Source organism: Meleagris gallopavo, chromosome 9, assembly GCF_905368555.1.
Source record: "Meleagris gallopavo chromosome 9, MGAL_WU_HG_1.1, whole genome shotgun sequence".
NCBI lineage: Eukaryota > Metazoa > Chordata > Aves > Galliformes > Phasianidae > Meleagris > Meleagris gallopavo.
This window is the reverse complement of record NC_139412.1, coordinates 10556961-10584020: the sequence shown is the minus strand read 5'-3', so window position 1 is coordinate 10584020 and position 27060 is coordinate 10556961. Positions and strand designations below refer to the sequence as shown.

The window sequence follows — 27060 nt, the reverse complement described above, 5'->3', positions numbered from 1 at the left end:
CTTGTCTGCTCCATACTGAGATATGCTCCTACAGAACTAATTGTTTTAGTTTTTGCTGTCAAATATGTAAGAACAGTGTGAATATCTTCACACTTCCCCTCTGAGGAGTCAAAAGTAGCCCTGCTGTGGGGTGCCCAGCCAAAACACCTGATTTTCCAGAATGCTTAGCAGTGTTACATTCAGCATATGACATGTTCAAAGCGTGGTGCCTATTGATATCAGCCACAGCTGTGAGTCTCAGCCCCATGTCCCAGTAGGCATGCCCCAGTAGGCAGTCCATGACAACCTATAAGATCTGGGTATAGGAGTGTGACACATCCAGCACTGGAGAATAGGACACAGCTACACAAACAGCTTTCCTTTCCTGAACACCTCCCCCTCACACACTGCATGGCAATAAGATTTTCAGCAAGGCAGCCAGGGACCCCACTGACAGTATTGTCCTCCTGTATATAATCCTACATCATCCTTAGAGCAAATCCATCCTCTACTGAACAAGGAAGAGGAATGAACAAGAATCCTGTGGACTCCCTAATTAAGAACTGCCTGTATAACGTCCATGCAGCAGTGGGCATGATTCCACTGATGTTTCATCCATTTTGTTTCTTGGGTGCAGTAATATTTTAAAATGTTTAGTCCCAGCCTCTAATGTGACTTATCTTGAAGACTCCTTGTTACATGCTGAACATATTTGTGCATCCATCTGTGGCCCCAGAAGATCCGTCAGTGTTAGGAAGCTCTCGGTGGTGTGACAAAGACAGCAATAAAGATGGGTTCCCCTGACTCTCAGTGCAAAGTAATGTTGGATTTGGGTGTCTGAGCAATCTGAATGCCTGCCCTAGAGAAATGTTCAGTATCACCTAGTGTTATTTGCTGGATTCAGTATCCAGTGAAAGACATGAGGTCTTACTGTTATTCATGAAACCATTATACTTTCAAAACAACAGACGTTGATTCTTCCGTTTGTGACAAATTCCATGTAGCACTGCTGCATTCAGTTGCCCTCCTCTTTCCTTGTCCCCATTGGCTGGTGTAGTCTTTCTGTGCCACTCCATCCAACCCCTGACACACCATGGCTGGTGAAGTGCTCTGAGATCCCTTTATCTCTAAAAGAAAGATGTAATCATCCTTTTTGCAGTGTTGATTTCAGGAATTTTGCCTCTTTTCTTAGTCACACATTTTTTTTCTCTTTTATTACAGATTACAATGTATTCAAGTTACTGATTGGCATAAAAATTTCCATGATTCTTAATTAATTAACTAATCAAAAGTAGGTTGTTGTTTATAGCAAGTCTGGAGGATGTTTGCCATCTCGCCTGGACCCATCTTCCACCTTGATTAATATATACGTAACACCCAACCATTTCTGAGGCTATTCCTGCCAGTAAACTTGCATTCTAGGGACTGTCACTACAAGCAAAATGTAAAAAGAGTGCAAAACTCATTAGTACAAGTCCTTTTGATTACTCAAAATACATTCCCACAGCCCTAGAGCTGTTCATTGGAGCAGCTTTACATATACATATTGTTCGTTTCTTAAGATTCCTAATATCCCAATGAAGCAGAAGAATGTTTTTAACCCATAGAGCACAAAATATAAAACGCAGGCTGTGTGTACACATCAGTTTTCTCACCTGTGTCTGGTTCAAAAATAAATAAGCAAAAGGCTACTGAAGTGTCAGGCTGAACTGTTGTAATACAGTTCTTCAGCCATAGTGACAGCATTTGGTGTGGAAGATTAAGATCCATTCTTGCAGATAGCCCAGGGTGGGGTTTGTTAAGTGTCTATTTATATCTTGATATTTCATGTGAAATATCATGCACTTGTTAAAAACATCACTAGAAACATGGACAAGGCAAATGATGTGCTTAATGATGGCAAAGAGCCCATTAAAGGAATTCACATCGTGTATGTGAGAAAGGGAGGGATGCTGGATGGTGGAGCCCCGTGGCATGAACAGATTTGTCGAGTAAACAGGTATTCTATTGATCCAGTGACCGATCCTGTTCCCATTAAATGGAAAGCAGCTGAGCTTGGCTCAGTCAGCCCTTATTCCCAGGCTGTAGGATCACCACTATTTGCTTTGAGCAGGGTATGAATTTCAGGCCGCTTTGGAGAACACTGATCATGCAATTCCTATAGGCTATTCTTCTGATTCTGGCATTTATTCTTGGTTCTGTGTCAGAGCTAAAAACTCTTTTTCTTCTCTGATCTTCCCTCCCTCCCTTTTCTGTTCTTTTCTATTTTTTCTGCTCTTTGTAGTCCTGAAGGAATAGTGCCGTTAAGTAATTGTGCACTTAGAGATGTCTGTGCTTGTGACAGGGGTGAGCCTCAGCCAAACCTACCATGGCTTGAATTTCCCTCCCCAGACCTCAGGACCTCTTAGTTCAAGTCTGGGATGGCTTGGAGTACAGTTATGGTTGGAAAAGAGCCTCTGTAAAAATTACATCTTGTTGTTCCATATTTATTCTCCCTCAGTGGTTTCCATGTCAAATTTGCTCAGTTTACCAGTCAAAACAAGATATTTCTACCTGCCAGCTCTGCCAGCTCAGCCTGGGCTCTGGAAATCAAGCTGTGCTCTCTCTGCTCTGGACATCATCACCAGCCAAAAAGGATTCTTGAATCAGGGCTGAGCTGAATCTGATTTTGATTATGCAGGAATATAATTTCTTCTCAGGTGGTATTATGGGCTCTGTGTGACAGATAGCAGCAAGGCTTCTGTGCTGTACAAACACTGACTAACAGATCTTCCCCACTACCTATGGGCTGATGGGCTTCTGCTAGCCCCACTGTGTGTCTACAGACACCAAGAGGTGGCAGCCTGTTGGGGGTGGCAGAGCAAAACCTGAGGCAGAGCAAGGCATGGAACTGGGCAGATCTGCTTCCTTCTGATGCTCTTTATTCAGAAGAGCAGACCCAAACACTGTCAGTGCCTTGGTCCACTGCTTGGTCACCAAATAGCCTGTGAAACCTGCAGAGGGAATGGGTACATGTGCCCTTCTTTTGCTGTAGACAAATGTCCATAGGAAGGGTCATAGGAAAAGCTCTGACATGCAGTGGGTATTCATTTTGTTCACAAATAGTCCCCTCCTGGTAGACAGAACAGGAGAGTATTCCCCACAGCCTTTTCAGAAAATACAAGATTTTGAACAGTCATTGGCTGAATATTTGGAAAGTAAGGCATGAGGCAGATAATAGATTCATTGGATATGATCATGCCATATGCTAAAGAAATAGGAAAGGGTGTCCCAGATTTCACACTAGTTCCAGTCTCTACTGTTCGTGTGCTTCTGAAATGACCGTCAATGCCTGCAGGAACAGACATCCTGCCATTCCCTGCCCAGAGCCAGTCTCAGACATCTGAGCCAGCAGGGTTATCTTGGCCTTTAAAAGCAGTAGTAAGTTTTTGTCTGCTATGCAGACCAACTTCTACCAAGAACAATGACCCAGAAGTACCACATCTTATCCAGTTCCTATGACAGGTGATGACAGTTTATCATCCAGTGCCAGTGTTTAGAACCAAGGCTCATCAGGAAGCTGAGAAGTAAGAACCCCAAACTGCCCTTTCCCCTTCCCTGGTCATAACTGCAGTGGTGCTGTGAAGCTATTACATGGCAGTGATGGGCTGGTGGTTTGTCTAGGTGGTCTTAGTGGTCTTTTCCAAACTTAATGGTTCTGTGATTCAATCAGGCAACCCACCTGCAGACTTCTTTCTTTAAGCAGCTTTGCATGAGAGAGGCCGTAGGAGAAGTCTCTTTCAGGTTTGGAGTAGTTCACGTTTTGGGTAAGGGCAGGTCCAGCAAAGGCACTGTGGTTCTACACTGAGAAGTTCAGCAGGGAATGCACAGTTGCAAAGCTCCAAGTGTAAGACCAGAGGCTTCCCTCCAGGACAGGAGGCCTCCTAGCTTCTATTTGGGACCTTGCTGGTGGAACATTGTCACGTGAAGAAAGAAACCTCCTCCGGACAGGGAGAGGAAGCTCCACAAGGCAAACAGGCTGTGTGTTGGGTCTGCTGGCTTCTGGGGAAGGGTCTTGGGTTGGCAGGACATTTTTAGAAGAGAGGGAGAGGATATATGATGATCTGAGTTTTTCTTCTTATTCTCCTTTCATTTCAAAAATAGAACATTCATCAGAAGTTCCTCTACATGTTGTTTTTTTTTTCTCTGTTGCACACTAGCTCCTTGCTAGGATTTGAAGCTGGAGAGAATAAAATGATGAGTACTCAAGTTAATAATGTGTGATTATTATGTTGATGAATTGATGAAGATGAATATATATGTAAAAGCTCTGCAAGATTTGCTCACCCATGCATCCTGAGTGAAAGCAATTATTTTGGTGAACAAATGGCAGTTGTATCTCTTAATAATACGTGCTGGGGTAAGGAATGGCCTGGTAACTTTGGTTCTGATGAATCTCCAGGGCAGTTTTGCGAAATGATAATTAGCAGAATGCTGGAAACACCAGTCCGGGCATCAGTCTTTCAAATCTGACCAACTTACAAACTTGGATCCTTCTTCCTATAGCAGTCTTTCAGTTCTCACTCATCACCTATGTTATTAAGACTTTCTCTGTCTTCATGCTGGAGAAAAAGCAGAACCTGAACAAAGCACATCCCTGACCGAGAAACTGGGAGATAAAAACATACAATCCCATATCCAACATTTGGAAGAAGGGGGCTTGTTTGCCTGTGCTTTGCTTCTCATGATTTCTAACTCAGCTCAAGATTTCAATGTGAACTCCATTGTATTTTCGGGCCTGACTCACCACTTTTTTTCATTGGCAATATTTGCACTGTAAATCATCCTGACCTTCACTGTGCATAAGCCTTGGGCACCGTGTGACCCCAGAGCTCTACCTCCAAGATGATCTACATACCCAGAAAGGTAGGGGAGAGAAGGGAGCAGGTGTGTGATACAGACGGGTGGTGGTGGGCAGCGTCCGAAGTCAGCATCAGCTAAAGCCCTAATAGTAGTGTATTGGGAAGGTCGAGCTAGGCACTGAGAAAAGCTGTATCTCCACCAAACATTTGACAAAGGTAACAAGGAAGGAATGGCCATCTCTCTCTCATGGGGACCCCAGCCACTGAATTTGCATCATGCTGTGGGATAAAGCACCACCAAGAAGTCACCTACTGACAGGTATGGCATTGGGCACAGCAGGGCTGTCACTACTGCCACTGCAGGTCTCAGCCCTGAGTATGCTCTTTGCATAAGTCTGATGTGTCCTGACCTGGTCATTGTGTTTCTTCCCTTTTCTTTTTCTCCCCATGCTGTGCACATCCTATTGGATTCACCCAGAAATTAGAAACTGTGGTATTCTTTAAAGACACAAGTCTGTAGAAGTGATGAGGAAGTGTGACTAACTCATTAATGACTGAAAATAGAGGGAAAAGAAAAACACCTTCTGGTCACTTTGATAAAAATGTCAAGTCCAGATATTTTGTTGTTGTTACAAATGGTTCCAAGACAGAGTAATGGATTTGATATGAATAGAGAAGCTTGTGTTAACCCATTTAAATTAATTTGGTTCGGCTCGTTTTCAGCTAAGGGGATTAGATGGCTCAGGATTTGGTAATGTATGAGAGCGTTTTCCTAGAGAGGTCACATATTCGCATACGGCCCAGGTCTGTAGTTTGTTTGGAGGATGATGTTTCCAGGGCATCACAAAAGCAAGCCTCTTGCATGTAGGAGCATTCATTAACAAAAGCCCAGTGCTGAAAAGGTGGATCAGGACCTTTGTGCTCTGAGAGGTCAGATGGATATGAGGCAGACTAATGGGGAATGTATGAGAAGTTTCTACAGCTGCCAGTTGGTATGATTGCCAAATGGCTAAAAGGCCTCAACTTTGTACCACCATGGCAGCCTTACCCAATGGGAGGAGGTGGGGCGGGATGCCCCCCTTATAGCAGCACCCCTTCTGGCTGTGTGTAGGAGGAGAGTAGTTTGGTGCTGTGGTCTTCCCAGTTGTTTGCTGTATTCCTGCCTGTTAGGCTGCTGCAGGAGAGTCATCGTGTGGTGCATCCAATACTAGGCTTGAACCCAGTGGAAAAGCATTCTGCTCCCTCTTGTGTGGTTCAAAATACTAAATGTCTGTGGATGATGCTTTCTAAAGCTCTACTCTTATCTGCTAGTCCTGGAAAGGGAAGTAACTAGCAGTGGGCTAGGAAATGGGAACCAAAGGCTTCCCAGCCTATCTGAGTTGGGGATTGGGTGGCTCTGAAAGCAGGAGGAAGATGATGGCTCTGAGAGCACAAGGGATACCCCAGCTGGAAATGTAGATAGAGCAATGAGGGCCTGAGCAAAAGCAGAAAAAATGGATTCTTCCTGAGTCCTCCCCAGCTTCCTCAGGTGAATAGAGCTCTGCCCAGCTGCTGTGCAGGCCTGCAGGGAGATGCACTTGCCTGCCAGCAACTTAGCAGAGGTAGGAGGGAGTTTTATCAGGTGGATAAATGTGGAGGTGGCTAATCAGTGTGGGTCTGATGGTTCTTGCTGCTGGAGGAAAAATACCTGGCTTCAGTTGATCTGCTGTCAGTCTACGACAAATACTTGTTTGGGAAGCTCTGTTGCCTTCCCACTACCACTTTTGGAGGGGTTTAAGAGCTGAAGGAGTCTGGGAAATTCAGTACCTCTGCTTTTTCTAGAGCCAGCTTAGTATAACTGCAGGGAAAGGTAATGTTTTACAGGAGAGCCCTTCTCTGCTGAAAGGGATGTAAAAGGAAAATCCTTCAAACAAAGTATTTACTTCATAGAGTGCAAAGCCAGGGATCTGTTTGAGTGTATGTGCCCTGGACAGGGAGGATGGGTGACTGATCCTTGTTCTGACAGAGTACTGCACCTTCATCTCCTGATGGCTGGATCTGCCTTCTGCACTTGGCCTAGCAAAGAAACCAATGTCTGTGGCATCCCTGCAAAGTAAACTTGCTGTGGTTTGGGCTGGGTGTTGCCTATTTCAAGGGGTGGGAAGTGGTGTTCTTAGTCAGGTTGCTCTTTAAGAGTTTATTTATTGCTTGAGTCCCACTAGTGATGTCACGTTGTTAACTATCAGATCTAGTAAGGTGATTCAGCTTTGTAGGTCTGTAAATGAAGACAAATAATTTATGATAAACCTGAAAACTTCTTTTCCTCTCAATTTTCTGTAATCTTACCAAGCATGTATCACTCAGGGAAGAGATAAGCCTGGCTTTGGAAGGCTACCCTCCTCACTGAGGGAAAAGTAGCTTTAAAAATGTCTCCTGAATGTTGGGCCAGGTCTCTCACAAAACCAGATCATATTCTGAGAAGTTGGTGATTTTTCTTAATGCTGAAAGTCCTGTGTGCATGTACAGGTGCTTTGCTGAACTGAGTCCACCAGTTGTACAAGAGTTGTGAGGTTAATGTCTACTCTCTTGTTCCATTTTTAAGCCTGTACATTGAGATCTTGTTTTTATTCAGCTTGGGAAGCTGTCTAGTGATATCTTTTAAAGTCAGCCTTGATTTAGCTTGCTCTGTAATCCTTCGATACCTTTGGGACAACCTTTACACTGTTTTTGCAGCCGGTTGATTGTTGTCTCTCACTTCCAAATTTCCATGGGATGTTTGCAATATCCCACTCTAATACCTACTAATCCATTAAAAATACCCATGAGGTAGATTAGGTAATCCACTGTGCCTCACAGATTGTGCTCGACTGTGCTCCGTAGCTCTCTGCTTTCCCTAGAACAGTCGCAGAATGAATGTTACATCTGCAGTGGGAAAGCATTGTTCCTCCAGAAGGATCCCTCAGCACTGGCTCACAAGCAGGCACAGCTTGCTTGAGAAAATATCCTCTCCACTCACATCTGCAGGGACAGCTTCATTTGACAACATAATGGAAACGTGGCAGCTATTATCAAGGTTAACTGATAGGGTATGTCTGCAGAGAGCATCATGGGGTAATACCTGGATAGTCAGATTGCATACTTTGCAAGTGCTGCATCTCTTGGCCCTTTGCTGAAAGATCAGCTTCAGTGCTTACTTGGAGGCAAACCTATCTCTTACCTAAGCCCTAAATTTTTTCAGTATTTGGATATGCCAAATACCTGTTCAGGAAACAAACTAGCCCAGCTCTCCTGGCTCATGGGCTGCTAGCGTCAGGAGGACATATGACTTAGGAAAGTATGTAGTTCAGTTACTCTGTTGGAGCAGGGTAGTGTGGGCTGCAAATCCCCATTTTAGCCTCCTCACACAGGGTTCTGCTGTGCCTGATCAGATTTGGATGGATGGAAGCCTAGCAAGGCTAGGCACAACCCTGTTCTGTGTGAAAGCTCAAGATGTGCCAAGCCATGTCCCTAAAGAAGCATGGAAAAATGCAGCAAGCCTGTCAGGCAGAAGAAACTGTTTTCTGCCAGGCCTACCTGGAGAGCGGCTGCAATCTCCATGAGTCAGTGGTGGTGGGTATCCCTCCCACCTTGCAGAAGATTAAATCCAAGGGAAAGCAACAGGCATAGATAGATCTATATATTTTGGACACCAGGGCTCTGATTTCCAGCTCTAGACTACCACTCTTCATTCATGTGAAGCAAGAAGATTCCTTAGCACAAGTTCCTCTGCCTCTCTGTTTCCCCACAGTGCAGCAAATGTTGTAGCTGTTAACCTGCCATGAGACCATCTCTCTTGTAAACTACAAAGCTGGATAAAAGGCTATTGTCATGGTACAGTTTTCTCCTGTACATCCAATGGATATCAAGGAGTGACCTGCTAGGAGCAGCAGGACAGTTTTGATATCAGCCTCTGGATGTGTGATAGCTCATAGCAATGATGGCTGTTGTGCTGATCCTGGCAAGCTCACTGCACAGCTATTAGATGTGGATGGGGAAGAGGTCAACAGTGAGTCATAGAAATAAGAATTAAAAAAAGAAAAATGTTTGGCGGATGTTTAGTTGGTATTTAAACCTGAATTTTTTTGAAAAGTTGAAGTAGGTGCTTAAGAGACCCTGCTGATCTTGGCACTTCCAGATGTCACCACAAATCAGAGATGCTGGATGAAAGCTGCTCCCAAAACATTCATGCTTTCATGATATGCGGTCAACTTTCCTTGCTCATCTAGCAGGATTAATGTGTACTGAATCATAGAATGGTTTGGGTTGGAAGGGACCTTTAAGATCATCTAGTTCCAATTCCCAACTATAGGCAGGGACACCTCCCTCTAGGCCATGTTGCTCAAAGCTCCATCCAGCCTGGCCTTGAATGCTTCCAGGGAGGGGGGCATCCACAGCCTCCCTGGGCAACCTGTTCCAGTGTCTCATCACCCTCACAGTAAAGAATTTCTTCCTAATATCTCATTTAGATCTACCCTCCTCCAGTTTAAAGCCATTTTCCCTTGTCCTGTCGCTACATGCCCTTATAAAAAGTCCCTCCCCAGCTTTCCTGTAGGCCCCTTCAGGTACTGGAAGGCTGTTAGAATCTCCCTGAAGCCTTCTCTTCTCCAGGCTGAAGAGACCCAGCTCTCTTAGCTTGTCCTCATAGGGGAGGTGCATACTGCATTTGTACTTAAGCTAAAAGGGAAAGAATGGGAAAATTACTGGAATCTTCTTCATGGTTTGATGTACTGCATGCTGGGATGGCATCCCCTTGTCTGATAGGACAAGGGGAAACGGTTTCAAACTAAAAGAGAGGAGATTTACACTGAATATAAGGAAGAATGTTTTTACAATAAGGGTGGTGAGGCACTAGCACAGGTTGCCCAGAGAGGTGGTGGTTCTCCATGCCTGGAGAAACTCAAGGTCAGGCTGTATGGGACTCTGAGCACCTGATGGAACTGTAGGTGCCCCTGCTCATTGTGGAGGAGTTGGACTGGATGATCTTTAAGGGTCCTTTCCAATGATTCTATGATCTTCTAGACATTCTCCCACTAATTGCTACAGCAGAGCCTTGAGATTCAACAGCACAGCCATTATGCAAATAACAATTTGTAAACTCCTCCTACAGTCCTCCAATGTTGTGGAGGGAAGAAACAGGAACACTTTTATTCTCCTGGTACTGGTGGTAACTATGGGCGACTCCTCTTTGGTGAAACTGAGTGTTCAGGCACTACACAGGACTCTAAATTATCTTCTGGGAAGATTTAAAAGAAACTGTGGAATAGTCTTTGGGCTGAAAGCTGTTCTGGATAGGACAGAGCGGGATTTCTTGGCAGCCTGCGTGGCTGGATCCAGGCAGCAAGCCCTGATCCATTCTGTGCCGCTGATTACCTGGTAGTTCTCTCCATCTAACTAACAGTGTCTGTCAGCCTTGTATAACCAGCTCCTCACTGCACGTAGCAGTGACGTAGGCCACGGTTTTAAGTTGTAAACATAAAGCCAGGCTGCCCTGAGGTCCAGTGCTGAGAACAAAGCAGGGGCAGTGGCTTGGACAAGCCTTTTCCTGCAGAAAGAGCAAGTAGATACTGAACAGTTCTCCTGCATTCAGCAAAGCGGGAGTCATATTGAATGAAAAAGTCCTGGGAGTGAAATTAATCTGTGTGCTGGTCTTGCCTTTGGCAAGCTTGAGAATACTCTAATTGGAGGTGGAAGACGGGAGGGAGGTGGGAGCAGAGGAATCGTTGAAAATGCAAGTAAGGCACTGCAGTCCCATAGTGGCATCTAACAAGAAACCTTGCCCTTTCCATGTCTGCCTGTATTGCCCTGCTTTTGCAGAAACATTTCTGCCAGCCAACACAGGGCAACCTTGTCTGGGACTTGCTGCTTCTGGGCTCTAGTGCCTCTGCTGTCCTCTGGTTTCTCTGGCATGGGATGGCATGGACATAGCACTATGCCTCATTGTAGGGTGAGGCACAGACCTGTTCTTTGTACAGATTTGGAGTCTGAAAACTCATTTTCTCTGGCTTTCACTCAGCAGAAGACTTTAAAGGAGTTCTAATGCTACTGCAGGAATCATAGAACCATAGAAAGGCCTAGGTTGAAGGAGAACAAAATGATCATCTAGTTTCAACCACCCTGCTATGTGCAGGGATGCCAACCCCCAGACCAGGCTGTCCAGAACCACATCCAGCCTGGCCTTGAATGCCTCCAGGAATGGGACATCCACAGCCTTCTTGAGCAACATGTTCTAGTGTGTCATCACCCTCTGTGTGAAAAACTTCCTCCTAATATCTAACATAAACTTCAAATGTCTCAGTTTAAAACCATTCCCCCTTGTCCTAACACTACCCACCCTCGTAAACAGCTGTTCTCTCTCCTGTGTATACGCTCCCTTCAAGTTCTGGAAGGCCACAATGAGGTCTCTCGAGAGTCTTCTCTTCTCCAAGCTAAACAAGCCCAGTTCCCTCAACCTTCCTTCATAGGAGAGGTGCTCCAGCCCTCTGATCATCTTAGTGGCCCTCCTCTGGATCTGCTCCAAGAGCTCCAGGTCCTTCCTGTACTGGGGGCCTCAGGCCTGGATGCAGCACTGCAGGTGGGGCCTCACAAGAGCCGAGTAGAGGGGGACAATCACCTCCCTGTCCCTGCCGGCCACCCTTTTTTTTTAATGCAGCCCAGAACACAGCTGGCCTCCTGGGCTGCAAGCGTGCACTGTTAGCTCATGTCCAGCTTCTCTTCCACCACGACTCCCAAGTCCTTCTCCACAGGGCTGCTCTCTTCCCTGTTTGTATAAGTACCTGGGATTGCCCCGACCCAAGAGCAGCACCCTGCACTTGGCCTTATTGAACATCATTAGGTTTTCATGGCCCACTTCTCCAGGCTGGCCAGGTCCTTCTGGATGGTTTCTCTTCCTTCCAATGTATCGACTGCACTGCTCAGCTTGGTGTCACCCACAAACTTGCTGAGGGTGCACTCAATGCCATCATCTGTCACTGATGAAGATGTTGAAGAGCATCGGTCCCAAGACCAACCTGAGGGACACCACTTGTGACTGACCTCCACCCTGACACAGAACCATTAATCATAACCCTTTGGCGTTCAGACAACCAATTCCTGATCCACTGAACAGTCTGTCCTTCCAATCCACACCTTTCCAATTTAGAGAGAAGGATGTGGTGAGGGACCATGTCAAAGGCTTTGCAGAAGTCCAGGTAGATGACATCCATCGCCCTTCCCCATCCACCGAAGCCATCGCTCTATCATAGAAGGCCACCAGATTGGTCAAGCAAAATCTGCTCTTGGTGAAGCCATTGGCTGTCTTGAATCACCTCTTTGTCTCATACATGCCTTAAAATAGCTTCTAGGAGAATCTGCTCCATGATCTTCCCAGGCAATCTTGGAGACTGATAATGCCACAGGCAGGGTGCAAGCAGGGAACACTGGGACTCATGCATATAGCTGTGCTGGATGCGCCTCACTCTTGGCCAAAAGACAGTGCTACATCCCCTCTCTTCTACATGTGATGCACTTGAATGTTAAGAACAGGGCTGCCCCATTAATATCTCTGAACTCCTACTCAAAGCAAGCAGATCTCAGGATGGGAGCAGTGGGTTTGGAGTGATTTCTGGACAGCAATATATCCAAAGTGGTTTAGGAGAATGCTATACAAATTGGAAGTTGTTTTTTTCCCCTTCTGTGCTGATGACATGTCATCTTTACTTTAGAGTCTGGCTACCATCCTTTAAAATAGAGATGTAGACAAATTGGCAAAAGGCCAGAGGAGAACAGCACTAATTGTTAGAGCTTTAGAAAACATGACCTCCAAGGAGAGGTTGGAGAACTCAGGTGCATTTAATCAAGGAAAGACAGTATTAGTGGGGGAGGGAGAAGGATGTCATGGTTTCTCAGTACATAAAAGCTGTTGTCAAAGAAGGATGATTGATTTATTCTTTCACTATCATTGGTGGGGGGGGAAGGGTGGGAGATGATGAGACAATCAACTACGCTTGTACTGCAGAGAAGGTTTAATTTGGATATTCAAGTAAAGCTTTTTCAGTGCAGTCAAATGCAGGAGATTGTCCAGAGGAGCGAGGGAATTTCTGATACTGGTGGTTTTAAAGAAAGCTTCCACTAAAGAAGCTTTAAGTTTACTTGAGTCTGCTTCTGTGAAGGATATGGGCTGTGCAACCTCCCAGGATCCTTGTCAACCCTTTGTTCCAGTAGTTTGGGCTGGCGGGTAGACTTGAGGCTGAAGTCTGTCAATAGCAACTGCAAACCTTTGCTGTGCCAGCAATGCCAGGTTCACATACTCAGACATGCATGAACCAGGCTCCTCAAGGCACTGGCTGTAGTTTATAAAAGTGATGTGGCTTTAGTAGATAATAATATAAGTTCCATTTGACTGCTCACTGTTCTTGAGTCTTTGACTGTTTCTGTATTGTAGTTGGAAATCTAATGGCAGAGAAATCCAAACTTGCTCTAGTTTAACTTTCTGGGCTAGGAGTGAAGAAAGGGTGGTGTGAACCATGGTGCAGCCCAGCTGCCCAAGTCACCATATTGTGTTTGGAGGCACATTACGTACACTGAATTTTGTGCTATAGATTTTGCTTCCTCCTACAGCTGAACTACAAGGCTGAAAACTGGAAGAAATGCCTTGATCCAAGCTGCCATCACCCCTGGCTGCAGTGAAAACAGACAAGCTTGGGAACATGATCTTTCCTCTGCAGTTGTGCCATAGGGATGGCTTCTGTAGCAACACGATGCTGGGTTCTGGGGCTTTAAAACATTATAAAATAAAATGTGAAAGTAATAACTGGTTGCTAGAAAAATATTGCAGATTAGCACAACTTGTTCTCTACCTTGGCTGTTTTTGTATTTGACAAGTATCACTTGCAGAAAAAGGACTGATTTTATTATAACTCTTTTGTCTGCTTTCCTTCCAACTTCCCCTGAGAACGTTTTTCACAGACGTCAAACTGCTTTGAGGACAAAATGTTGGTGACTTCTCCAGTGGTGGTGAGAAATGGAGATGCATGGCAGTGCTGTTCACTGGTTGAAGAGGCAGAGTTTCTCACTCTCCCTTATTTGTGAACTTGTCTACAAACCTTTCCAAGGCATAAGCATTTTCTCTAAGGGGTAAAGGTCTACTTTGCAGATAAAAGCATAAATCTTTAATATCAGGTTTTCTTTTGCATCTTTTCAGATTTGCAGATGTCGAGCTCTGCCTTTTGAACAAATTCAGATGACGTTATCCTGTATTTTAAATACCCTACTTTTTGTATCCCTCTTGCCTGAAGCTATTAACATTGGCAGAATTGATGTCCTTTGTTTATTCTGTGTACTACTTACAGCCTGAATGTTGGACAGCAGCCGATCTAGTTTCTTTCCGGGCTGTGGTAAGAGGTAGGGCGAGTATTTTCTGCTGGCTGTGTATGCACGTGTGCTGTTCTGAAGAGGTGGAAGGGCAGTCTTCAAACTGGAATGGAGGTAAAATGGCTTCCTGGCAATCAAGCCAAGAGTAGATCCAGTATAGATCTTTGCATACCTTCATCTCTGGAGTGGGTTGACATACACATCCCAGGGGATGGAAGTAGCTCATGAAGCCTCCCACTTGCTGTGATGGATGAAGTATAGAGGACTTGGCAGTGCCCAGGGTGGCCATTGGGAACATTGCTGACTGGGCACAAGTGCTGGGTGTGGGTGAGCACAGAATGATGGGGAGCAGCACGATGATCTCCGCTCCGGCACTTGTCTTGGAGCTGGGAGTTGGAAGGTCTGGATCTTATCCACAGCTCTGACACTGAGTCACTGCATGACCCCAGGCACTCAGATACCATGGTGATGAACACAGCACAAATGTCTAGACAGATAGATTAGATTGGATAGTCTCTGCATTTGACAAATATTTGCATATCACTGCTGTCAGTGCTTTCTATTGCCACCCAGACCGGTTGTTTGAGTGGGTCTCTTGCACAGCAGGGGTGAAGAAAAGCTTTTTTTTCTTTGCACCAAGAAAGGAAAGGACGCCCAACCACAGTACCATATTCACCAGTATTGACAAACTGGAAGCAAAGAAGACAGCAGGGCATCTCTTGGAGGAAACATCACTGGCATGGCAGTGGGGCTCAGGAGTCAGGAGCTGGCTTCTCCCCAGCTCTGCTGCAGCCCTGACACAGCCCCATCTTTCCTCTTGCAGCCAATTAGTCAGTAAGGTCGTCAGGGCAGTGATACTTCCTGCTATAGCTGCTATCACTACAAGGTCCTGAGTGCGGAAAAAAAGACAAACTACTTGAACTGAGACTTCCTGAAGTGCTTTACTGGTGCTGCTGTCAGCCGCTGGCACAGTGCAGGATGTGAGGAGGTTGGCTGTCACAGAGTAACTTGTGGTTATTTTCCCACCTGGTTGCTTTGTAATAGATGAGCAGAGCAATACAAAGATGTGGCTGGGAGCTTGCCCTGCATGGGGATTTCTGGAGGCTCTGCAAGGTCTCCTGAGCACCCTGTCCCTGGCACCACTGACAGCGAGCCAGGAGTGCTGCAGAAGAGCACTGCCTCTTTCAGGGGATTTGCCTAGCAGGGTCTAATTACAGTTGTTGATTCTGATGTTTTCAGTGTTGTTCATATTCCATTAAAAGATAATGCTGCTTAATTTGCAGCAGAGGGTCTTGGTTAACAGTACACCCAATCACAAGGCAGCCCTAATGACACTACTTCCCTACTTCTGGAAACATATAATTAAAAAATCACTTCATTTCCAGTTGTGTGGTTCTCCCCTCTACCCCAATCTCCTAATTACTTTCTAAGCCATTTCATGATTATCTGTAAATATTCCAGCACTTAGATCTACTAATGAGTCCATGGAAGAGTTAATACCTTGAGCGGTAGAGCTGCTTGCCTTTCCCTTCCTTGTACTACGCTGCAAGGAAGCATTTTCTACCTGGCACATGTGAGAAGAGGGCTGTTGGCTGCAGTGGAATTGAGTTTGACTGTGGAGCAGTAGGGATGACAGGAGAGTGGTGGCTCTCAGAAAACCCATTCCTAGCTGCTGTAGGTAAAGCTTGTGCTAGTTTTAGCAGCGGATGTGTATCTCTCTGCAAATCATTTTACACAGCTTAAGTAAGGGATGGTGTACCCTTATGCCATTGGTAAAATTTGTTCTCTAATCCCAGCACTACTCTTCGCTTCTCTGAAAAGCCACAGTAGAAATGCTAGTTTCTAACTTAATGGATCTGTTTCCATTACTTGCCTGGTGTCTTGGGTATTAAAACTCATCTGGGCTTTGTTTGGTACGGCAGTGCTGGCAGGAGGATGGAGAAGTGAGCTGGAGTATCCTTCCTGCCTATGTGCTGCATGGGTTTGATTGCTGTGTTCTGTGTATAGTCAATCAGCAACACCTTTTGCAAGACCTCTGAGAGCCTGCTGATGTCTCTGAAGGTGTTATTTGGAATAAGTAGAGATAATTGTATAACTAGGGGGAGTGATTAACTTCCAAGAATTAAAGAATCAAGCTGGGAGTCAGACAAATCTATTCTTCTCTAATAATCTGAGCACATGTGACTTTGAAATTCTGGATACTTGCAGAATGTCAGGCTGCTTAAGTCATATCCATGCATTTCTAGTCAGTGCTGTAATAGCAGGCAGGAGGAGAGAGCCTGGATATGGTCCTAACCTAGTCTGTTTGTGTTTCAGGTAACCCTGTCACAGTGGGAATGAGCATCCATATCTCCAGCATTGACCAGATCTCTGAAGTCAACATGGTGAGTTTGGGATGAAAACAAAAAGAACAAAAGGCTAATAAAATATTTTATCTTTTTTCTGGTTGAGATGCACATCCAAGACAATCTGTCCTTGGAGTCACTTGAGCTGTCAGGGTGCCCTGATGAAAAGAAGGCCAGACATCTTTGCTTCCTTAAGCTCCTCCTGCAGACCTTCTCTGCAACTGTTGGGAAGTTGCGGGAGAAAAGTTGTAATTGTCTGATACAAAATGCGTTTTTTTCCTCATTGGACATAGGATTATGAGAGATATTGTACTATGGCTTGAGACAACTCTTCATCACTAAAGCATAACAAATTCAAGCAGGATTTCTTTGTGTGCAGTGTGATAAAAAAGAAAGTTCAGCACATCACCAGGCTGTACTAAATGAGGTCTCCAAATTTTTTTTCTGGTTTCTGTCTGAGCCTTGCTCTTTCCACCCACTAATTGGCCTGTGTCACAACTGGCCCCACAGCCCAGCTCCAGACCAAAACAGTTCTGAAATTAAGCCCTCACAAAGCAAGGCTGGTGTGATGGACCTCTGGTACATGCCTGTATCTGCTGGTAATATTTGTGATGTGATTGAAGGACTGTAGTTTGCTTCCTGATGAAATAAGTCCCGGAAAGGTTAGCATTCACTAGCTCAGAGAAGCATCCTGAGTGTCATCTGTCAATATGTGGATGAAGAAACTTGGCTGGCATCTCTGGAGCTAGTTACAACTTATTCAGAGCAGACTCTCATCTCTTGTCATTTTGTTCCAGTTGTTTCCTCTAGCCATTAATGCTTACTCCTTCAAAGTAGATGCTTGTATTTTTCTAGTGGCACAAAAGCAAGAGTAGCTTTACAGTCAGCCTGTGTCTGCAAGGTTGAAAAACTGGCAGTGGCTTTTTATGCTTGCTGGTAGTGATTTGGCATTTCTTTGGAGATCTATACAGGGAAGGGAGGCATCTTAGGGCAATCTGCTTGCTTGGGGTGGTATTTATAGGCTGGAGCTTTTTCTACCACTGAAGAAAAATGTTCTCTGCTCAGATAACAGATTTCATTGCATTGGACTGATCTGTCACCTAGACCTACCTTCCTCCCTCCTGCCCAGAGGCTTTTCCTCAAAGTCCCTCTGCATGCCATGAGGATGGATGGGGACCATTCGGCAGCAGCTGTCCTATTCCTCAGTCCTGACCCATGCAGGGTATCCTCGGCCAGCTTAGAGCTCTTGCTGTTCAAGACTGTTAAAATCTTGATCTCCCAACGCTCCTGTCCTATTTATCCGATTCTGGACTCCCCTGCCCTGTTTTCTCTAGCCCAACCTTTACTATCATTCTCTACATGGCATGTTACACCTCAGTGTTAATAGTGACACTGAGCAGCGTGTACAATACAAAAATTCAGGTAAAGCTCTCAGTCCCTATTGCATTGGGTAACTGTGCTTGAGGTTAAGCTCAACTTCGAAAAGGCAGATGGCTTAACCCAGTTCCATCTATCCTGCCTGTCAGGACAAAGCTCAACATTAAGTCACCTCCTCCCCCAGTCTCAAGTTGGACCTGAATTTTCCTACGTGGCAGCTGTCACTTTCCTTGCTAAAGTCAGAATGAAAAACTGGGGGTCTGGAAATGTTGTATAAGACCCCAGATTGCACAAATGTAATTGCAGGAAGTGAAGGATTTATTCTCAGCTTACGTGCTACAATTACCTGATCTTCCTGTATAGATATCAGAAGAGAGCTAAATGCTTCAGGTTCAAGATGAGGTTCCTGCTGGAGGTGTGTCCATGGGCTGTAAGGTCTTCTCAAGTCTTTTGCCATACACCTGCTGTAGTCAGGCATGCTGTATACTGTGCTAGCCACCATTCTCTTAGCAATACTTTCAACCCTTTCCTTGTGAGAGCAGTGCTCTCCCCTTTCCAGTGAACACCATATTTCCTCTGCAGAAGGACTGCTGGGGCAAAAGTGTACGATTGAGATTGTAGAGAAACCTCTGAGGAGCGTAGGGGAGAGCAGGTTGAACCTGCACCGACCTTCACCTGCACATTGCTCTGGGTCTTATGGAATGTGGGCAGCACTGCTGATGGACACTGAGTGTTTTGGTAATCATGGCATGGCTGTAACCAGAGTGAGCACTACACGCTGCTTATGCCACATGCCTGTTGATGCTGCCATGGCATGTCACTTCCATGCTTCTGATCATCCCTCCTGGCTCTCCATAGAGGTTGACAAGCACAAACTCCTGGTCATCCTTCCTGCCTACGTTTGCAGTAGAACCCACTCAAGATCTATAAGAAATGTAGCGAGGAGGCTTCAGAAGGGGTTAAATGATGAGAATCAAAATCAAACCTACAGGGAGCAGAATCTCATGGGATGCAGTTTTCCAGGCAGGAGAGATTTATGTGCATCATTCTGGGTGACAGATGCCCTGGGGAAAGGGCTGTGTCCTACCCCTGCTCTGGACATGGTGACTGGCAAGAAAAACAAGGCATTTTTTGGCATTGTGTGTGATTGGAGAAGGGACTGTGCAATGAATAAATTAAAGGCACACAAGTGGAGCTGAGTTGTCATGGCAACCAAATAGCTTCTATTGTTCCACAAGGAGTGTTATTACTTACTGCCCCTTGTAGGATAATTAATTAATCCTCAGACATCCTTTCTGGAACAATGGGTTGGGCAGGCTGAGGAGAACCCCCAGCACTCCCATGTGCCTATCCCTGGGACTCCTGGCATTTACTGGCTGCACAATGGTAGGGAACAAGTGCTGCCAGTGCCTGGCCATAGCATGATTCAAGAAGTTGTTTTCCACAGGACTTTGGCTGGATGCGGTGCTTTGGAGGAATGCAGCTCCATCCACAATCTAAGTGGCACTCTTTGCCTCCACTCCCATGGGAATGGTATTGCTGAAATGATTATGTGATGACATTTCAGTTCTGGAGGCTACAGGGCTACGCAAAGACAACACAACTGTGTCATTACACTGGAAGTTCCCAGACACCACAGAATGCATTGCAGTAGCCTGTACAAGCTCAGTGTCTCCTGGTTCCTTGTTGTACAAAGGCAAAGCATCTTATCTTCTTGAGGGCCATGCCCTAACACCGTGACATGGTACAGTGCAGATGGAGTCACGCTGGGTTAAAAGAGGCTCCTAGGTGCACTGCTGGCTTTGTAATGATCTCCTAGTCATGAGGGACCAAAACTATTGTCCTTATTTTAAAAAATGACATCTCATTCACCACAGCTGCTAACTGTGTGTGGTCAGCCGTATTTTCAAGCTCACTTGCTCAAGTAATGCTTTATTGCTGTGTTCTCTTCTTAGCTCTGCTAAGCAATGCTGAGCTGCAGCCTCTGTTCTTGTCATTGATTAGAAGGATTATTTGCTGAGCCAGGATCAGTGACATCAATTGAAGTGCTTGGGAGAAGGTGGCAGGGGCCAGGCCAAGTAGGTACTGGGGAGGGCACATCTGAGAGGCAAATCCTCTGGGAAGTGCTGATCCATGAAGATGAAAAGCCTGGTTGGAGAATTCTCAGATCCTGTATGAATTTGCAATTTGGGGTTTTAAAGGCAGTCTGAAAAGAATAACACCCTCATAATGATGTTCTGTAGCTCAGTGGATCTGCTAAGAACAAAAGGATGGTACTTCCTAGTTGTCCTCTGAGGAAATAGGCTGGAGAAGTTATTTTGTTGGATCCAGCACCAACTGCTTCAGGAGCTGGAAGTCTTTCCTGCATGCCCTTCCAGCAGGCAGCTGAAGAACTGGCCCAATCTGCACACTTTCTGCAGGGTGGGAGTGGAAGCTGCTATCTCCACCTGCAGCCTTGCCTCCCTCATCTTCAGGGATGTATTTTTCCAGTACCAGACAGTTCAGACTCCCTCCAAGCATTCATGAAGGATTTCAATAAGTAAAGCAACCAGATGCATTGTATGCATTTAGAAGAGATGGTTATCCTTCATAATGCTTCAATTTCCCTGCCCTACGATCTGTGCATTCCTAAACCTGCTCCCCCTGTGTATCTGCACACCATAAGCAACTTGGAGCATGCAGCTGCTGTCGTCGTGATTTCTTTGTGGCTCCTATAATTTATTCATCCCGAGATGCTCTCCTACATCTGCAATAACATTGTTTCAGTTTGTTATAGCACTAGCTTTAAAGTTTTATAAACCTGGTGACAAGTTGAAAAGTTACAAGAGGATTATTGTAGAGGGCTAGCATAAGAAGCGAGGCTTCCATAAAGAACCGTTTGCAGGGATATACAAGGTGTTAAAGCAGTGATATTTGTGGGACTGGTGATACATTTTGCTGGGCAACAGTCCGCAGTGCAGAGAGGTTAGTGGCTGGTGCAGGATGCTTGGCAAGGCTAACCTCGATATTTCACTTCATTGCCTCCTGTTCCCTATTCCTCTATCATCACCTCTCACCACATTGCTGCCTGATGGGAGTGCCAGCAATTGGCTGATCACTTGGAAATTACAGGAGATAGCAGACACGACAGACACGATACCTCCTAACTTCTTGAGGTTTGATTGAAGTCTAAGAAACCAAGTTGTCTTGTTAGGAAAATAAGTTATCCCTGTTCAAGAGGGATTCAATGTATGTCCCTGGAAAGCTATGAGCTGCAAGTGTCTTAAGTTTCCTTTTAACCAATGAAAAAGGTGGTTTGGGTTTTGTAATGCAAGGGAAAGCATAACATGACAGCAGAGCAGCAGGATCCCAAGCTGTGGCAAGTGACAGTTAGCTCAAATGCAATAGCCATAGAAAAAAATGGGGGCAGAGGGACGGGGGACAACTGCTTACCTTCAGAAGACATCAGATATGCAGGAAGCTTCAGTAAGATGCCCTTGCTTCTACTGCCAACCCTTAAAAGAGGTCTGGGAAGGCATGGATCCTTGCTCCATCCCTTCTAGTCACTCACACGTACATTGCATGCACCTGAGCAACCTTGGGTTGGCCCTGCCTTAACCCAGGTGCTCAATCACTGCTTCAATCTGTGACTTTGCAATTCCACTACAGGTGTGTAAGAGCATTCTTGTCCAGAAAATATCATCCTACAGCCTCTTATGGCACCATCAGGGATGCACCAGTCTCTCCACTATATCAAAGATTCCATTTATCAGGAATGTCTGAAATGGCCCATGTAGAGGAATTTTGTAGATTAATTTGTCCTGATCAGGCTTTGTAGGTCCTGTTTTCACTGGAATATGAATGTGCCTAGCTGAATCCCAAATCACTATAACCCACACACATTAATGCATGGGTGATTCTGTTGTGTGCTGAACATAGTTGGTGAAAGAAGGCAGCGTAGATGGATAGATTTGGTATGAGAGACAGCAGCTTCTTAGGCTAAGGATATATATGGGCACATCTCTTGGCCTTTGATTGCTTTCCAATGGACCAACTATACGTCTGCAATAGCAGGCAGGAAACATAAGATACACCTGGAGAGGATTTTCCACTGAAATGCTTGTCTTGAGTTTTAAAACTCAAATTTCTAAGGAGAGATTTCTGCTATGGATACTACCACATATTCTCTTCAAATATATCAGTGTTTTTCATATTTATCCAAAATTATTCTGCTTTGTTGGCAACTACTTTCAATGGGGAAAAAATGATATAAAGGTATTTTCCAATCAGTCTATTCTATGTCTCTGGATATGCAAAGGTTTTAAAGGTTCAAGTATTTAGAACCTACAGTCAGAGGTTTCTGGGTTATATGCTGTAAGTATGACAGGACATTCCAGTACTGTGATGGTGTCCCTCTAGCCTCAGCTATCTCCTGATTCACAGCACTGCAGTATCCAGTTGTGTGTGTGAGTATGCTACATCCTAGTATTTAAGGTCGCTGAATATTGAAGTCTGCCAAAACACAGCAAAGATGCATCTTTGGTGCTGAGCTGAAGGGGTGGTGCGTTGTAATAGTACTGCAGGGGCTGTACTCCCAGAGGATTTGCTGTAGGCTCCTGCAGTGGCAGGTAGCAGAGGATGCCTTGGTGCTGAAGAAGGGCCAAATTCTTATAGTGTAGCATAAGCATGGTACAGCTCTGATGTACCCAGATTTTGTGGTGGCGTGGACAAATAGGAGTTGTGCTTGTTTCATGTGCTAGAGGATTTGGTGTGCTGTCATTTAAACTGTGATATTGCAAGCATGTGGCTGAGATGATAGGTTTCTTCAGAGCTGGCAATGGTCTGTGCCTTTCTCTGCCAAAGATTGCCTCAGTACCACTTAGGTCATGCAGCAATTGTCAGTTGCGTGCAGGGCTGCAATGCATTGGGTGGCTGCTTGCTTGGAAAATCAAACAGTAGCAGTTCTGTACATATTAAGTGGTATTTTCCTGAAGGAGAGAGTTAACAAGGAATGAGAAGGAAGGTCCTGCTCTATAGCTGTGAGCAGTATCCTCTGCAGGTTGCCATCAGTTACATGTAGTCACCTGGGTGGCTTTCTCAGATGCTTCTTCAGCAATGGAAAGTAACTTCTACATAAACACACAACCCTGTGCTAGCTAAAGGGAAGCAGCAGCATCCTGGTGCTTTTTCCTATTGTCCGTGAGTTTCTTGAAGAAATAAAGACAGTTGTAGAAGGGGAGAGAGAAACTCTAATCCATAGCAAGAACCCATCTTCTCTGCTATTTCTAGACCTTACTTGCTTTGCCTATTCCTCCAGTTGTCATCCCATCATGGACTGCTGGGTCTCAAGGTGACTTACCAGCACTGATACAGTTTAAAAGGCCAAGAGTTGCTTGTGGATATCTGCTCAAACCACATTCTACTTTAACAGAAATCCTACTGATTGTACTGAAAGACGCAGAATTAAGTCATAGACCCATTTGAGTTGGAAGGGACCCTCAAAGTTCACCTAGTCCAGCTCCACCTACAGCTCCATCAGGTGCTCAGAGCCCCATCCAGCCTGACACTGAGTGTCTCCAGGGATGGGGCACCACCACCTCACTGGGCAACCTGTGCCAGTAACTCACCACTCTTATCGTAAAAAACTTCTTATGTCCAATTTAAATCTGCCCTCTTTTAATTTGAGACCATTTCCCCTTGTCCTATCACAACATATCCGGCTAAAGAATCTGTCCCCTTCTTTTTTATTGCTCTCCTTTAGCTACTGAAAGTCCACACTTAGGTCTCCCTGGAGCTTTCTCTTCTCCAGGATGCACAGCCCCAGCTCTCTCAGACTGTGTTCCATCCCTTGCATCATTTTTGTGGCCTTCCTCTGGACACACTCCAGCAGCTCCATGTCTCTCCAGTACTGAGGACTCCCCATCTGGGTGCAGCTCTCCAGGTGATGTCTCACAGTGTAAAGTAGAGGGACAGGATCACCTCTCTCAACCTGCTCACCACAGTGCTTCTAATGCAGCCCAGGATACGGTTGGTTTTCTGGGCCATGAGGGACATTGCTGGCTCACATCCAGCTTGCTATCCACCAATATCCCCAAGTCCTTTTTGACAGCCCTTAGACTAAAGTACTGCATGGAGACAGGAAAAGCATCAGGTCTGAGGGGACTTCTGTGTGATAAGATGTGAGAGTGGCTGCTGAAATTCAAACAAGCAGTGCTCCCATCCCTGCCCCAAAACATGATCCTTCCACAATAGGGTGGTGATGTTGCACAAAGTAATTAAGAAAAATGCAAACTATTGTGAAGGATCCTGATGTACTTCACATTCTTGGTTATGAAATTAGTTACAAAGAGATTGGCTTGGGTTAAAAACTGGAAAATAGGTCAGTGTGACTCATATGTCAATATGTACTGTATTTATGGCAACTTATAGAAGGGAAAAATCTTATCTATCTTCCATAATATTTTGAAAATCATCCTATTCAGTGACAAAATTCTCCCTACATTTTTGGCCTTGATGTTGGCCACCTGTAGAGACAGCCCAGTGAATTCACTACATCTTAGAGTCAAGTTGCTAACAACCCAAAGATCACCATACCATTTCTTCAAATGCAATGGCCAGAAGAAAGCTAGGACCTGCACGAGGAGCCAGAAACTGCTTCTCAGATGGAGGTCCCATGGATTTGAGGTGTGTGTAGCAGAGGGCAGTCTGGTAAAGCAGCAGTCCTGCTTGGATCTGTCCTCATGTGAGTGGGGGAAAGCTTTATAGCATCCCCTATAATGAAGTCCCCTATGTTTGTGCTGAAAGGCTCTAATGTCTTTGTCATTAATGATGTTCTGGAATGAAATATTTTTGTTGGCTGAATTGCATGATTTTACCATGGACGTAGATCAATTGATAATGAGCTGTAGAAGCTTTGCTGAAATAAGCTCTCAGCTGAAGAAAAACTGGGAGCTGCTGAGCTAGAGTATGACTCTCTCCCCCCAAGGCTTTCTATTCTACCATGCAGATTTCCTCCTAGAAATCCTGTACATTCGCAGGATAAATTAATGGGAGGTTATGCAGGAAACCAGTTATCTGTGCAACTGGAATAGATTGGATACGGACAAGCAGTTGGATGGACTGGCTGATTTCTAGACCAAATCTGGGATTTTGCAGCACTAATAAGATGTGCCGGTGCTGCTTATTGAGTATAAGCATTTACACATTCCCATTAAGCATCTTTCTATTTTGCCATTTTTCCTAAGGAGCAGCTCTGCAAGTCCTGCAGTATCACAAGTCTGAACCTCAGCAGGGCTTAGTCAACCCCACTTCTAGGACTGAGAAGGAGTTCAGATGCCTGGCTCAGTGGGTGATTTCCTCCATGTGAATATTCTGTGCTCTCACTGAAGAGACTTATGTTCACTCTGCGTTTCATAGATGACTCCACCCCACAGCAGGAAAAAAGTCATATTGGAGAGGATGAGAGTCCATGGCTATATGGTTTGCAGCACGCTTTCAGCTGAACAGTGCTATGTATTGCAGTGCTCCATCTGTTCCTGAACAAGCCAAGTTATCTTTAGATCTGAACATGTCAGCGTTGTATGGCAGTGGTATGAACCACTTCAGCTTGCACTGTGGCATTCCTGTAGTAGTTAGAATTGTTACTGCAGAAAACTCTCCTGGATGATTTTTTCTTGCTTCAGTTTTTATATTACAGGCAGAACTCCCACAGCCTTTATATTATTTATATATATATATATATATATATTAAAAAATCTGTCTGTATTTGAGAACAGTGTTCTAAATGGCCACCTGTTTCAATAGCAATGCTGCAGCATTGGAGAAGATTACTGCAGAAGTATCTTCCCACAAGCGAAGGCTTCATCTGGTTGATTGAAAACCATATTAGATCTTGTGGATCTGACCTGCTGACATCTTGTCATATATATATTTATAGCATGCAGCAATGGAATGTGCGTGCGCAAGAGTGCCAGAACCTGAATATAGAACCCCGCTCTGAATACAAGGGCGTGCGTGTCGTGTTGCTATTTGAATATGTAAATAAATGGGGCTATATATAGCTCTATATGTTATGTACATGTTGAGTGAAGGTGGCAGATACGACAGCTGAATAGCTTTGCTGTTTCTGAATGCTGATATAGGCTCCCTGCGTGCTCCCTACATCTCCCGTGCTCGCTCCTACCACTCTCAGCCTTTCTGCTATCACATTTTTCAGGCCTCTGGAGAAGATTGTGTGTGGGGACAGGAGCTGTTAATATTCTGAGTCTGTGCGGAGTTGCTAGGCTACAGAGAAAAATGAACATTCAAGGAAAAATGATGGTGAAAGGGAAAGGATCTGCTGAGCTGTTTGTAGATCCAGAAAAGCCTTCTAGTTCAGATGAAAGGGATTGTTTTGGGGAAGGAGGTAGTGCATGCATGTGGGATGAAATGCGGGCAGTCTCTGCTGCACTGGCACAAGCAGACTCTCGGGGCATTTCTAGCCAGAAAACTGTCAGGAAAAGAAGTGAAACGTGGGATCCTACAGCCCCTGCTTCCTTCCACACCACTGCCTACAGGGCACATGCAGGTGGCTGCCTTCCATCTGCCAGGGAGCAGTGGACCACTAGACTGGGATGTGCGCTCCTATACATCCCTCACACCCCTCTTTACAGTATGCTGTGAGCTCCCACCTGAGGCTCTAGTGAAAAGGAATGCAAACCCAAGCATGTTTACATCTTGCAAGCTGTAAATATCTCCTTCTTCATCTCCCTCTTCCACTGCTGCAACCTGCAGCCACAGGATCTCCTTTTACGTCATTGTGACTGCAGGAGAAGGCAGCTTGTGCCTTTCATCTCCCTTCCCTTGCACTTTGCATTCCTAAGTCATGGATACACAAAGTACTGACCCTTTTGTTCATCAAGTTTTCAACTGAGGTTCAAGCAGACTTGAAGGTCTATAACACACCAGCTCCAGTATAATCCTGGTTCTCCTAAACCTCCATCCAGGTGTCTTTTGTTCCTCTCTTCTGGAAGGTCAGCTTTGCCCTGTGCTCATGTTCCTGTATGCAAGATTTCTGCTCCCTCACAATATTGCTGGCTGTATCAGAACCCTCAGAAAAATTAAACAGTGCCTTTGGGTATTTTTATTATCTGGATACTTTATTTACCGAGCTCACATGGGCTCCCTGCCAACAA

At 45.1% G+C, this 27060-nt stretch overlaps 1 protein-coding gene across 2 annotated transcripts in view; it reads left to right on the top strand.

Annotated features, from left to right (window-relative positions):
- LOC100543007 (gamma-aminobutyric acid receptor subunit beta-4) overlaps positions 1-27060 on the top strand; it is a 67305-nt gene that overhangs the window by 10947 nt on the left and 29298 nt on the right. For both annotated transcript variants that reach the window (XM_010715273.3, XM_010715272.3), the window contains exon 3: positions 16503-16570. In XM_010715273.3, the coding sequence (XP_010713575.1) occupies positions 16503-16570 (68 nt within the window). The remainder of the gene's footprint in view (positions 1-16502; positions 16571-27060) is intronic.